The 14,253-nt window shown below is 39.0% G+C and overlaps 1 protein-coding gene across 9 annotated transcripts in view; it reads left to right on the plus strand.

Annotated features, from left to right (window-relative positions):
- The window catches only part of GRIA4 (glutamate ionotropic receptor AMPA type subunit 4), a 222,458-nt gene that overhangs the window by 152,065 nt on the left and 56,140 nt on the right, over window positions 1-14,253 (plus strand). For 8 of the 9 annotated variants that reach the window (XM_017729503.1, XM_008630109.2, XM_017729504.1 and 5 more), the window contains exons 8-10: window positions 857-961; window positions 6,247-6,357; window positions 13,762-13,968. In XM_017729503.1, the coding sequence (XP_017584992.1) occupies window positions 857-961; window positions 6,247-6,357; window positions 13,762-13,968 (423 nt within the window). Of the gene's footprint in view, window positions 1-856; window positions 962-6,246; window positions 6,358-7,646; window positions 10,660-13,761; window positions 13,969-14,253 lie in introns of those variants that run through there. The other variant, XM_008630110.2, reaches the window with a different exon arrangement.

The following is a 14,253-nucleotide window of genomic DNA, read 5'->3' on the forward strand; positions in this document are numbered from 1 at the left end:
AGAGAAATAAAGCATTTTGTATGCTTCACCTAATCTGTGGACATGCACAGATCTGTAACAATTGAGAGAAATGTTAAGTCAGGCTTATGTGTTCAGGCAGACAGCCTGAGCCTTCGAATTCTGCCAAAGTGTTTTTCATGGCCAGATCCTGATAAAATCAAAGCCAGCAGCAATATGGCCATGACTTCTTTGGGACAAGGACCACAGTTTGGGTATCCTTCAGTGACACAGTAAAGTGCTGAAAGGAAGAAAAAGTGTTCTGGTTTCAGCTGAGGCACAGGTGGTGGAAAACTGTCACAGCCTGTAGTAAGGCTTCACATCTGACCTTCTTCATTCTAATGCTTTGAAAACACCCTTTTCAAACCCTACCCGTATCAACCCTGTATCATCTTTGCTAGGGCTAAGGTTGTTGTCGAGTTTACCTTGATGAGCAGTAAATACTCAATTTGTTCATTTAATCCACTGGAGTGGGACCTAAAAAGATATGTGAGCTCAGGCCAAACTCCCTTTAGGTTTTTTTCATATGACCCCAGGAGCAATGAGAATGGTAAAAAATGTGCTTCTCTTTAGAACCTGCAGGTGGAAGGTGTTGAGCTGCACAGCATGAAAGAAGAGAAGGTCCACTGTGTGTCTTTGTTAGCAGTTAGATACTGACATAACTAAGACCGTTTTGAGCATGGTTTGACAGGGAAAACGAATATAAAGAAAGTAGCCAACTTCATTGCTTTGAATGGTTCTGCAGTAGTGTTTTTCTGGTAATGTAAGGATGGAGCCAGGATAACTTGTACTGCTCTGTGACACTTGAAATAAAGAACATAAGACTGGATCTTCATGGTGGTTTTTCTTCCATTTGTAGGTTCGAATACAAGGTTTGACTGGAAATGTTCAGTTTGACCACTACGGTCGCAGAGTCAACTACACCATGGATGTCTTTGAGCTGAAAAACACGGGCCCTCGGAAGGTTTGTGCTCATAGCATTTGCTATCCTCATATCATATAAGTGACTTGTGTGTGATGAAAAGGTTATTCCAACTTGTATTAAAGTGGAATCTGCAGTTTAAAAAGGTGTAATACATGGATATTTCTGGTGAAAGCAGTTTTTAGCTGCATTTTCTACTAGGTGCCTCAAATTGGGGAATTCAAAAACAAGTGTGCATCTTGGAGTGGTGGGATGTCAGTCAGTCAAGCATACTAATGAAAACCAGCTGGATGACATGTTGCTAGGCTGCTGGGTGATGGGAAATGGTCAGAATTCTGAATAGTAGGTATTTCTTGTATCTTACCCCATTTTTCTGTCTTGAAAATTAATGGCATTTTTAAGCAGGTCGATTTGTATGTTCTATGTAAATATGAATCATAGGCTGTAACTAACAAAGGGCTTTTAAGGGTGAAAGGACAGAAGAGGAGAGAGGTGGAAGAGCGAATGACCTGAACACTTACATTTTCTGAAATTAATTGCAGTATCTAATCCTGTGTGCTTGATTGGTTTGGTTGTTTGTAAGCAAATGCACGTTAATAGATGTCTAAGCAGATCCTTCATGTCTGAATGCTCACTCAGCCCAATCACTTTGAAAAGATAAGCCTGGGTACTTTGTTGATCCTTCCTCTTCTGTGCTGAAATGTCTCACAGTATAAAACAAATAAAAGCAGAAAATGTACTCAGGCTCAAGAATTTTAATTTTTTTAGAGCTGTTGTGGCCTATTTTGTTTGAGAGGTCATCAGAACAAGAAAAGGGGGCAGATGGTGGTGAATAGGATATTCTTGGTGCTTGAGTAGGGCCAAAGCAATCAAAATTGAATTAAATACTCCTCTGCTGTTGGCCAGAGGTGACAAGCACAGTAAATAGTACCACAGGTGAACTGTGTGCCCCTGGAGACAGTTGCCTGCCACAGTGCTGAGGAGGCAGAGTGTTAAACTGCAGACCCAGAGCAGAATTACACACTTGGATGAAAAAATTGCCACTATATCACAGTATAGAGCTGTACACCAAAGCAAAGCATGTGCCTGCATATAAGGCCTAATGGTGCAGTTGTCCTTTGAAAGTGTGACAGATGGCTGAAGAATAAATTGGAAAAGGTGAGTTTGACTTCCCTCTCTTGAGAAGTCCACTGTCTTCTGCCAGAAAGTATGTCTGGTCTTGCTACCAGTCCTGCTTCCTTCCTGTCTCCACGCTGCACTGTTGGCAGCCAGGAGGATACATGGGTGGCTGGGGTGCACTGGAGGAAACTGTGAAATATGCCCTTTTCATCCCCTATTCCCAGTTGTACAGGAGGGAAGGCAAGGTGCAAGAGATGTGTTTAATTAGGTCACAACTTTAGTAAATCATTAGGGAATTTGCTTGTCAGCAAACTTTTGAAAAAGGTTGATGTTTCAACCTTTGTCACCTGTTTTGGGAGAGGCATCTGTCTGGCACAGCTGCAGGGATGTATGTCCCCATCCTCTCTTCTTGCCTGCAGTTTCAGGGGAGGGTGGCTGCAAACAGAGGAGTTATGTCTGTGCTGTGCTGGAGGCCCAAGGTGCTTTTCTTACCTTTCAGTCATGCCTCTCTGCTACTCTTCAGTCATTACCTGTATTTGATGTAACAAGTCGTGACAACTTTGACAGATCTGGCTACTCACAAGAATTTATTTCTCATGTATTAGATATTGCTTTATATGTGATCATTGGACCAGTTCTGTGGTCCAGCCTGATAAATCCTATATAATACGTGAGAAATGATTATACTTAATTGAACTAAGAGGCCTTCACTTTTAATGCCTTCTTCTCATGCCCAACATAACATGACTTATGAGTCACCCAGCACTATCCTTTCAAAACTGCCTTTCCAGTCAGAGTAACGCATGGAAAAGTGATTTTTGTTGCCCACGGCTTTAAATATGTAAACAGGCCATTAAAAAATGGCACAGCTAGACAGAGGCAGACTTCCATATCATTTAGTAAAATGGGAAATACTAGCCTATGCTCATGTTAGTTTCATTTATGCAGCACTTCTTACTTGGTTCTTCTCTGCAGAGCAGTAACAAAACCTGCTGCTGAGGGGAAATAGTGTGGGGACAAGGATCATGGAAATGTAATGGAATGGCTCCTGTTACTGGAGGGTTGTGGTCAAATGATCCAGGCTTTTCATTGGGGCCCAGGGACTGCACCAGAGGCAATAAGCACAAGCTGAAACACAGGAGGTTCCTTCTCAACATTAGGAAACACTTTTTTACTCTGAAAGTGACCAAGCTCTGGCACAGATTGTGCAGGGAAGTTGTGAAATCTTCATCCTTGGAGATATTCAAAAGCCATCCAGACATGGTCCTGGGCAACTGGCTTTAGGCTGAACAGAGGGGTTTGACCAAATGACTTCCAGAGGTCCCTTCCCAGCTCAATAATTCTGTGATTGTGTCATTCACCGTGGATACTATCACCAAAATTTTAAAAAAGTGGAAAAGAAAAAGTAAACAAAGCATATACTTTACACGCACATGGACAAGACAGTCTAAGATTTGGCTCCTGAATTCCAACTTGGCAGCATGAAAATCAATTATCAAAATTTTTTGAGTATTCTCTTGCCTTTAGTGGCTTGTGAGCTCCAGCAAGATCACTTCAGTGGTTACTAGAAGGAGCACAGGCCTTCAGAAAGGACGCTATTCATTCAAATGCCAAACTGTTATGGCAGATTTACTTTGAGGCAAATGTTTTTGCAATATTTTTTCCTAAAAGATAAATTCAGCCTCGGTATAAGTGGATGCAACTGCCATGAAGTTCAGTTGCAACCCAAATAGAATTGGAGGTACTTTTATAGCTGAATTCAATCCTACCCTTTGAGGAGTTTTTTCCCTTGTGGAGTTGAGGTATTTATGGGAAAGCATACTGTTATTTAGTGCTCTCAAAGTGACTGTGTATCTCTATACTTATACAAGTGTCATGACATATCTTTCATATTTATTCAGTAATCTAGTTCCAGAGTTACTTTAGCTCAGGTTTGAGCTGAACACATACAAGCTCACACCAATGCACAAAAGCTAAAATTACTTTAAAAGACGCCTGCCATTTCTCAAATAATGCCTTTATCTCTGTCTGAATTTTCATGAACATTCATTTTCCGCTTTCCTTCTGAACTTCATAGCAGTGAAGATTTGCACAATGAAAAATCATCATTCACTATCGTAATAGTTGCCCAAACTGCCAGGTTTTGGTGTACATATTTTGCCTTTTTGCTGGTCACAGTTTTTTGACCATAACTCTATATTTTCAATAATCAATTGTATCTGTGGCTGCATGGTTGTCTGGATGAAAAAGAATATTTGGTAGCAGTGCATACTACTAGGAAGAAAACCTTCCTCTCCACTGTATCAGCATTGCTGACACTTCCTGTTAGCTGCAGACACCTAAATCAAGGCTCCAGTGCTGTAAGAGCAATTGTAAAAAAAAAAAAAGGAACATTTCAACTAAATATGCCAGAACTTGTGCATGGACAGTTTGTGCTTGTTTGCTTCACTAATAGAAAAAAAATCACTCATGTTCAGTCATACTGCTCTAGGGGCTGTTAAAATGACTTACCTCTCCATGCATTTTTTTCAAGAAGGAAACTAATGAAATAGTAAATGTAAAAATCAAGAGGAAGCTTGACTGTTTTAATAATATGCAGGATATATATGTAATGCATATGAGACAGGAACCAGAAGCACTCCCCTGCACTTTTAAACTCTCGTATCACTTCACTGCATTGAGCTGAACAGGTCATGGAGGCAGAATCCTATGTGATGGGGAATTTTTGTCAGGGTTCTACAATGGTCTTGGAAATAATATTGACTGCATAACTGATTTGATCATTTAGCCAGTTTCCATCATACTGAAATTTTTCATCCAAGGCACAGAGTGTCCTTTCGTCCTGACAATTACATTGAAGGTCTGCCTGGAGCCCACTTTCCACTAAAATTCCCATTCCTCTACTAGTAAGATAGACAAGGCATTCTTCTCTCCCAGCTCTTGGTCTCATGAACTCCTAATTAATCAAGGAAGAGGGCAAGGGGCAATTGCTGCTGACTGGTCCCAGGTGCTCCCAGAGACTGAGCTGTGCCTGGTTGAATTGCATCTCTTTGATAGAAACCTTTTAAATCCCGTGTCTATGAAATCATGCTGGGAAGAAAGATCAGTCTCCTAATTCATTGGGTTCTCAGCAAGAGGGGGAGCCCCTTTAGGTGGAATTAGAGCACTGTTCTACTGACCTGTTTGTGTTCATGTTGCCCATTTGACATGGAGCTGAGTGCTGTCAGGGCTGAGTCAGAGGAAGAAGCCCCAGCAGCCTTGTCAGTGGATGCACAGACAGTCATGATCTAGCTGCAGAAAAGAGAATGGGCAAGAAGGGGGAAAGATAGGTTTGGGGTTTTTTCTCCATGGGATTACAAAAACGACTGATTCAAGTCTGACTCCGGAGGAGCTTATGGCCAGCAGTGAACAAAGGCAGCGTTTCACCTTAAAGCTGCTCTGGGAAGGGTTGTGACAGCCTAAATGCTGCCAAGGCGAGAAAAACCCAATTTGTTCCACCTCCCTGTAGGTACTTCCCAGAGATATATTTAGTGAGAATTCATTCTCACCATGCTTTAGAGTCAGTGGGAAAAGGAAGCACCTTTCTATGAGGGGTGCTTATCCTGCATGAGCTGAGTCACTGTCTACTGGTACTGTCTGTCCTGTGAGTGTGAAGAAAGCTTAAATAACAGGGCTTCTAATGTAGGTACTAAAAGGCCATTGCTAGCAGTTAAGTGGAACAAGCCTGGTATAAGTCCCGGAGTTGGGGTCTCCTGGGAAGCCCATGATGGAGCAAGGAATTGAGATCAGCCATGGGATTGCAAAACTGTCATCCAGATGTCTTTCATTCCTCTCTCTAAGACCAGAAGGTCTGGAGGACTAACGAATGAAAATATTCTTGTGGGGAGCAAAAATACTTACATTTCGTTTATGCCTCTGGAAGTCTTCAAACTAATGAAAATGGGATTTAACTTGTGCCTCTGGTTGAAGTAAGTAGCCCAGATCATCCAGGAGCAGTGAAGAGGAGATGACACCAGGTCTGACTGTGTACAGCAGGAGTGCAAGGAGGTACACCCAAAATGATAGATGCATACCCCCATATCTAACTTGACAGCACTTCCTTTGGACAAGATTGTCTTTGGATCACTCTGGTTTTCATATAGTAATTTATATTTGTAGTCATGCAGAATGCAGACCTTACTGCAAATGATATGCATTTTGTTTTGCAGGTTGGTTATTGGAATGACATGGATAAATTAGTTTTGATTCAGCATGAACCTACACTTGGAAATGACACTGCAGCCATTGAGAATAGAACAGTAGTTGTCACTACAATTTTGGTAAGGTGTTTCTTTTTTTAATGCTTATACTGGTGTGTGACACAATCTCATTTCTAGTTATGATCTAATTTAGTCTGCCAGTTGCTAGGTTAATGGGAGGATGAGAGCCATATATCTTAATTACACTGACTGTCATGTCTGCAGAGATTTTTTTTGGTAGGCATTTAATATAATGATTCACTTGAAATCAGGTTTTTAAAACTGAGTTGTGGTAATTTTTTTCTTTTATTCAGTCTTTTCCATTTTTTACTAAAGAAGTCTCAGAGATATGGGTTCTTAACAACATCTAATTGATAAATCTTGACTCACAAAAAACTGGAAGAAAATAAAAACCCAAAGCCTTTCAATGACAGAATAGAATAGAGGGTATAAAATGAGATTACTTTAATGCCAGTGTCCCTTTTTCTTGGTAAATTATAAACACAATAATTGACTTTAGTAAGAGCTAAAATTCTATGTAGTATGGTTCAGTCAGCTGGATTATCTACTGTTAATTGTGAATGAAAACATGAACTTAGTAGATGCATTCTTAATATGTTTATTCAGCATTGCAGTAAAATTTTCATTTTAATAAAATCTAAATATATTTGGAATTTGATATTCCAGGATTATTGTGTTTAAAGAGTGGTTGCAAAGGAGAATGCAGTTGCTTCATTCATTTACATTTTTAATCCGTAATTTTTCAAAACAATTGTTTCTTACAAATCTGTATTTTAAACAAAATATGTAACAATTTTTTCCTCTGAAGTCAGACATGCCCTTTAAAGCTGATGCTTATCAAAGCCAACTGGCAAAGGGTGACCTTTACGTGACCACTTTTAAGATTTTACATCTCAGTTCACTGCCCTTTTCACCTGCTTCATTTAGACAAGACATGTTAACCCAATAAACTGTCTCAAATGGGAAAGAATATTCTGTATGTGTTATTAAGAAATAATTTTTCTAACTTGATATGGAGTTTAAAGTAATCCGAAGGAAAGTGTCAAGACATTTTCTATCTAAAAATACAGTTAATTACCAGATTTTCAGCAGTGTATATCAGCATTTATGCATTAAGTAAGTCTTAACAAATTTCCTGTTGAAGGTTGTCATTCCAGGATACAAAACAACCAAACTACTGTACAGGAATTCAGAATGTTACTCCTAACCAAACTGTGTAACTTAATTTTATTTTTGCATGGGAAATTTTAAATATATGTATCTCTTTCCTAAAAAAAAAAAAGAAAAAAGAAAAAAAAAGATTTGGTGATGGAAAAAAATATACTTCAGTACAGTCCTCCTCTTTTCAGCCTCTGATGAAGAATCCTATTTTAAGAAATTGATCAAGGAAGAAAAGAGTCCCAAGATGCTGCGAACAGTCCTAACTAAGGCTCAAGTATTACCCACCAGTCTAGTAACATTGAGCTAATTTTTCCATATGGATTACTGTTCCTCTGACTGGATGACCAGGCACTGAACCACCAAGAAAAGTTCTGTGACTAATCTGAAATGTCTAGAACAGATGACGTTAACCTTCAACTTTGCCAAGCTGAGAAGAGAACGATGTGAATTACAAGCTTTCAGTCGAAATTTTCCTCTCAAACCAATCCTGATATGTTTGACTGAAGCTCTCACACATGAATACTGTAATTTCCATAAATAGCTCCAAGCTTAGGAAAAGCAAGTAAAATATAGTAATGAAAAGTAATATAAAAGGTTCCTGTTCACAAGAAAGGAAAAAAAAAGGAAAACAAGAAAGCTTTTAAAAATGTGTTATCTTGCCTGTCCTGTTTGCATTGAAGCATTTTGATGTGCATAATAAATGTTATCTTCAAAAGAACTTTTCCAGCCCCTGTATTGAAGGGACTGGTGGGATCATTTGCAAAACCAAAAAGCTGAATTAATATTCCAAAGCATGCCCTGTGTTTACGCAGCATGTCATTTTTTGGATAAATGCAATTAATTGAAAGCAGCACAGCTTCTTGACCAAAACTGTCCCCTTTCCATGTTTCTAAACCACAGTGCAAGAGAAATATATTGGAATTTGGTTTGAATAAGAATATATGGTGAATTCTGCCTTATCATGACCATCTCCCACATACTCCTCTGGGAGCTGCACACATGATGTTGAAAGCAGGATAGAACCATGATTCTTAATATTGGCCTGCTAGGGCAATGTGTTTAGCATCCACAAGCATATGATCACACACACAAAGAAAAGAAATACTTAACTAGAATAACTTCCAGAGTCCTGTTATTTTTCTCTTCTTTGTTATGTTGCAAATGCCACAGAGACTTTTTCACCTCTTCATTTCCCTCTTCATCTTGAAGGGAAGTTGAACCATTGTAGATGACACATTTAATTTTGGTTGCATGCATATTTTCCAACATTAAACTGAAAAGCTTCTGCAAGCAGTGCTGTCAGACTTTTCAGTCTTCAAAGACAGATGTCATGGCAGCGTAGGAAAAGTTTACAAGTTTTCAGCATGGCTCGCTTTAAGTTTTGCCTGAAGCCAAATAGCACAAGTTGATTTGTCCTCTGTTTTTTCAGCTTTTACGTGTCTATGCTTACTTTGCTGTATGGCTGTTGCATAGAAACTGCATTATAATGAATTAGCTCTGCACTCAAAGAACTTAGTACAGCATTTTCTACTTAGCAAGATGTGTTCTTCATTTGTAACATAGTGAGAGCACGTAGAAGTTATTTTACATATTTGGTTTAGGCTCTCAGCCTATCCCCAGTTAGCTATGTGGTGCAGTAGCAGCCCAGAGACAGGAGGCAGCAGGGGCAGCTGATGTTCTTTACCATTTATAGTTCCTGTTCTGCACCTGATGTGATGCACAGCCTCCTGCACATCTGGAAAGGACAGATTTCCTACCTGTGCAGAAGCATTCCCTTTGGGCTGGGATGGTAACACCTCCAAATGCACAGCAGGCTCCTTGCATGACTGGAGAAGGGATGCTCTTTGCAGCCCTGCCCTAACACTAAGGTAAAGTGAGGGACTTGTCTGGCTAGGGAGAATGATCAACTCTTATGCAGGTTCAGAAATATGGTCACAAGCTGTTGCGGTAGAATTTAGGGAAGTAGGCTGGGAAGACTAATCCAAACTCTCAAATACATTTCATGATACAGCCAACTCTGTACTTAACTCTGAGACTGCAAAACTTAAAAATCACAAAATTCCTTTAAAACCAAAGCTTGATGATGAGCTGCATCTGCATTGTGGCTTACAGTTCAATATCTTAATGAGATACCCTTGTGTTGGCAGATTAAGTTCCACGGGCAGGATCCAGTTCATAACCAAGTCACCTAGATGTAGATGACTTTACAAAGGGTATTGATTCAGTTGCATTCAGTGACATTTAAGATGCTCTAGGATACACAGCCTGTCCCCCATTTCTTACACTGGCAGGGTGACCCTTGCCTGTCTCATGCTCTATATGTGACCTCTCCATCTGGGTGTCTCAGCTGGTGTATGTACTTTTTCAGGCATGTAGGGTATATTGTGCCCCATGTATGTAAGGCCACAAAGATTTAGAAATTGATTCAGTGGCCCATAGGTGGATGCCTTATACTGAGGGTATCAGAACTATCTGTAAAGGGTGTGCACAAAGCACCTGAAGAACAGCACCTTAGGGTCAAGCAGATCACCTTAGGGCATCTAAGATGACAGGAAACATTCATTAGGTGACTGAGAACCACTATCACTGTTTTGACTGATATACTCTTGATAGAGTCTTACCTCAGAAATTCTAATTATAGCCTTTTTTCTCATAATAGAAAAATATTTTTTCATTAGAAACTTTATTAATTAAATTCTTCAGTAGACTGGAGAATAAAGTGAAGTTTATTGCATGACAATAATAAAGACTTCAAACCGAATCCTGGACACTTTATTCAGAAAAAAAGGAAAAAAGGTCACCAAAAAACCTTCCATTGACATTTACAGAAGTTTCTTTCAGAATAAAGTGTGATAATGTGTCCCACACCTGTTCTAAAAATCAGAAGTTTCCTTGCACAGATATTTGTCATGTTTACAAATTATTTTTGCAATGGTGAACATTTTGAAAACCACTTTAGAATAGGAAAACCAAATTTAGATCTGTTTGTTATTTGGGTTAGTTACTTTGTCCAGCTTCCCTTATAGTACGAATCATCAGTTGTGAGCATTTAACTGTACACATGAATTCGTGGCAATGTGGTGGAATGATTTGTTTACATCTATAAAGGTAATTGTTGCAGACATCAACTTGTATTTGCAAATGTTAAGTATTGTTATAAAATTGTGAATTATATGAGTAAAGCTTGCACCATTTCAAATATCTGTTCTGTGCTAGTCATTGGTCATTTCAATGTGGGCTTTTCCTTGATTCACTACCCCATAAAATACTATTAAGCAGCTGAAATCTTGCAAATATTGCAGTGTTAAACCTCATTCAGCAGTAAGTCAGATGTATGTTTTATATCAGTAGGTTAAAAGCTGATAGTCCAAAAATATAGTAAGTACAAATATGGTGGGGAGAGATAATCTTTCTGTTAGACAAGATGCTATAACTGGAAACAATGAAAAAGTAGGTCTATGTTTTCAGCTATTTCAGCTGATCTAACAGAAGATATTACCTCTCCACAGACTACTTGCATCTCTTGCATTTTTAGACTACCATGACTACACTAACATTGCTGCTAACTTCGAAAATGCTATTGCAATGGATTATACCAAATAATAAGCTCTTTTTCAGTGCCACAGATAGAAAAGAGCATCAAGATATGGCTAAGTACATGCTTATTGATCAATACAGATCTTTCATGACTTCACAGTGTGACCTTGAAAGTTTATCTGTGTAAGTTACTTGTTAGCAAACCAGTAAAACTTGCCTTTCAGTGTCCTTTCATTGTAACATCTGCACACCTCATCAATTTGAAACACCCTCAAAGTCTTAAATGGACAGGATTTAAAACTAGGGCTACTATTTGATTTTTTTTTTTTTAATACAGTGTTTATCAGAAACTCACATGCAGTCCCACCTGCATTCCACCATCAAATTTTACCTTGAAAGCAGATACCTGATTATTTGTCAGGTAAAAGTAGGCACTGCAATTAAAGAGGTATAAAATAGGCTAGGAGGGAAAGCACAACGTAGTAAGCAAGTGGTAGTAGGTGTTGTTGTTACCTTTAATTGTATCATTTCACACTGCCAGGTCACACTCAGTGGCTGCTTCCTTGAAAGCAGTCACAGCAAGGCATGCTACCTTACTCTGTAAGATAATTGCATTACACAAAATGTTCCCTGCTGTATTTTGCTCTAAATCAGTGAGATCACAGTAAAGAAAGGGAGGAGGATGGGGAAGAGAACCAATGTGGTTCCTCCAAGTACCCAGCAGATCCCTGTCAGGTCTTGGTGGTCACTCCACTGGATGGGATGGTCTCTGCTTGGACCTACCAAGGACAGGATTGGGCCACCCCACTTCCCTTCTCAGTGTTCCCTCACAGAACTCCTGGGTAGGAGGGCTGAAGTTCGTTTAACTTTTAACAGAAAAAATGACGCATCGGTCACTTTGCTTTGCTGCACAGAAACAGTTAAAATGCTTTTTCTGCAGCAGCCCTGCCGGTGGTGAGGTATGGGCAGAAGCAATGTCTGGGTTTTGGAAGGAGGAGCTAGCTGAGCTGGCATACTCTGTGCCTGTCTTCTTTAACTCCATTGCCAGAATTATCTCCTGGTGTGAGATCCCTTGGCCAGGGATTTATGGCTGAATCAGAAGAGCTAGCAATCACTAACTCTGGTCTTTGGAAAGCAAAATTGCTTTTGAGGTGCAGCAAGAAATGTAGCTGAAGCTTGTAAGGAGAGTTCACAAATGCAGGACACTGGACAGACTTGGTTGCCCTTCTAGCAAGCAGTTGGCTAAATCACAGACAGGACACATAGTATTTTTCAAGTCTGTTTATTTTAAACCTTTTTTTTTGTGCAATAACCTATGTGGAAAGACCTCGATTTTGGCTCTTCCTCTCATGCAAACAAAAAGCCTATGTGAGGGAGGAGCATTTTATACATGTGGCAAAAATACTTCTGAAAATCAAGAACTACTGCAGAGATCAAGATCTCCCTGCTTTTCTCCCTCCCTCCCTCTAGAAGACCAGTAGTTGAGATCAAGGTGATTTAAGTGGGGATAGGAATACAAGAAAAGCTGCAGGCTGCTGGTAATACTCCACAGTTTTCCTTTGAAGATGCAAACTCTGTATGGGCAAAGGCACTGCACTGCACTCGTGTAATACCACCTATCCCCCCTTGTTAGACACCTAATAGAGACTACAAAATTGTTGTTGCTTACAGCTGATGTTCTTGTAGTTTCAGTGAAGCAGACATTGTTGCACTACATGTTTAATTTTTTTTTTTTACTAGTTATGTCTGTAGGAAAGATGTGAATAGGGCAGAGTATTACCAAGGCTAGTGTCAAAAGACCAACATTTGCCAGTGCTAGCACAGAGAAAACTTAAGTTGCCAGTATTTTGTGATGTAAATTCAAACAAAGGGTGACCTAAGTCACCCTTTATATTAGACAAATATTTCATCTAGAACTGGCTCTGAATATCAATTATGTGAAGTGATTTAAAATACCATCAGAAAGTATAGTTTCATTTAATAATTTCTAAAGTCTGAATTCACACAGAGCTAAAAAAAACAACCTTGATTTCCCAGTGACATAATGTTCACTATTGCGATAGTATGGTTTACACAGGGAATGCAAGACCCACTTTTCAAGACAGATTTTACTTGTTTCCAATGGCACTCACTGTCCCAAAATATTTGGTCCTTCTTTTTCATGCAGCATGTATGGTCACTGTCAACTTAATACCATTCTTGTCCTTGCACATCACTTAAGTTTATCCTAAACAACCTTGCAGAATCTGCACTGTTTATTTTAAAGTGAAGATGCATATTTTCTTGGGGATATACTTCTATGTTCTCACTAAAATGTGTGTAGCCTCTTAGTAACTATGCATTCCTCAACAAAGGGAGTCACTCAGGCTCTGCATCTGAAATGTCATAGGCAGTAACCACACTGTGTTAGAGGATATGCTTGCTTACTGAAGTAAGAAGTGTACATTGTACCTTCATGATCTCACAGTCCTTTGCACTGTATAGGCCCAATCTCTAATCATGCTTTAAATTTAGCAAATACTGCACTAAGGTCTTTCATTCAAAACAAAGTAAGGTTGATAATTCTTGTGAAATATATAAGCCTAATTAGTGTAAAGTGTATACCTTGCCAGAAGGATTTTTGCTCATACATTTTAATTTAAATGTGCTAATACTGTCCATGAACTTTTGATAAAGTGTGTGTTGTTCAGTCAGTTCATGACATGTTTTTTTTCCAGACTATATTTGGTACACTTCTCCTTTACAGTTCTACTTCTTTCATTATAGGAAGCCCCATATGTTATGTTCAAGAAAAACCATGACACGTTTGAAGGGAATGACAAGTTTGAAGGATACTGTGTAGATCTGGCATCAGAAATTGCAAAACATATTGGTATCAAGTACAAAATTGCCATTGTTCCTGATGGAAAATATGGAGCAAGGGATCCAGAGACAAAAATCTGGAATGGGATGGTGGGAGAACTTGTTTATGGGGTAAGCATACCAATTTTTGAAGCAGGATTTAATTTATCATAGTATAAGTCATAAAATAGGAAATACATGTGCATTTTATTTAGCCTTGGGGTGACAGAAAAGAAACAGAATCTCGTTTCAGATCTGTGTGCTTTCACTTATTTTCAAGAAAAAATCTAGTTTCATGCAAGTTCTACTATTTATTCAACTAGTACCCTGGAACATTAGAACATCCATAGTTTGCATATCCCTTAAAAATTCATTAATGTTAGAGATCATCTATTCCTGACACACTGTAAAACTTAT

This window comes from Corvus brachyrhynchos, unplaced genomic scaffold (genome assembly GCF_000691975.1).
Source record: "Corvus brachyrhynchos isolate BGI_N302 unplaced genomic scaffold, ASM69197v1 scaffold253, whole genome shotgun sequence".
Lineage (NCBI taxonomy): Eukaryota > Metazoa > Chordata > Aves > Passeriformes > Corvidae > Corvus > Corvus brachyrhynchos.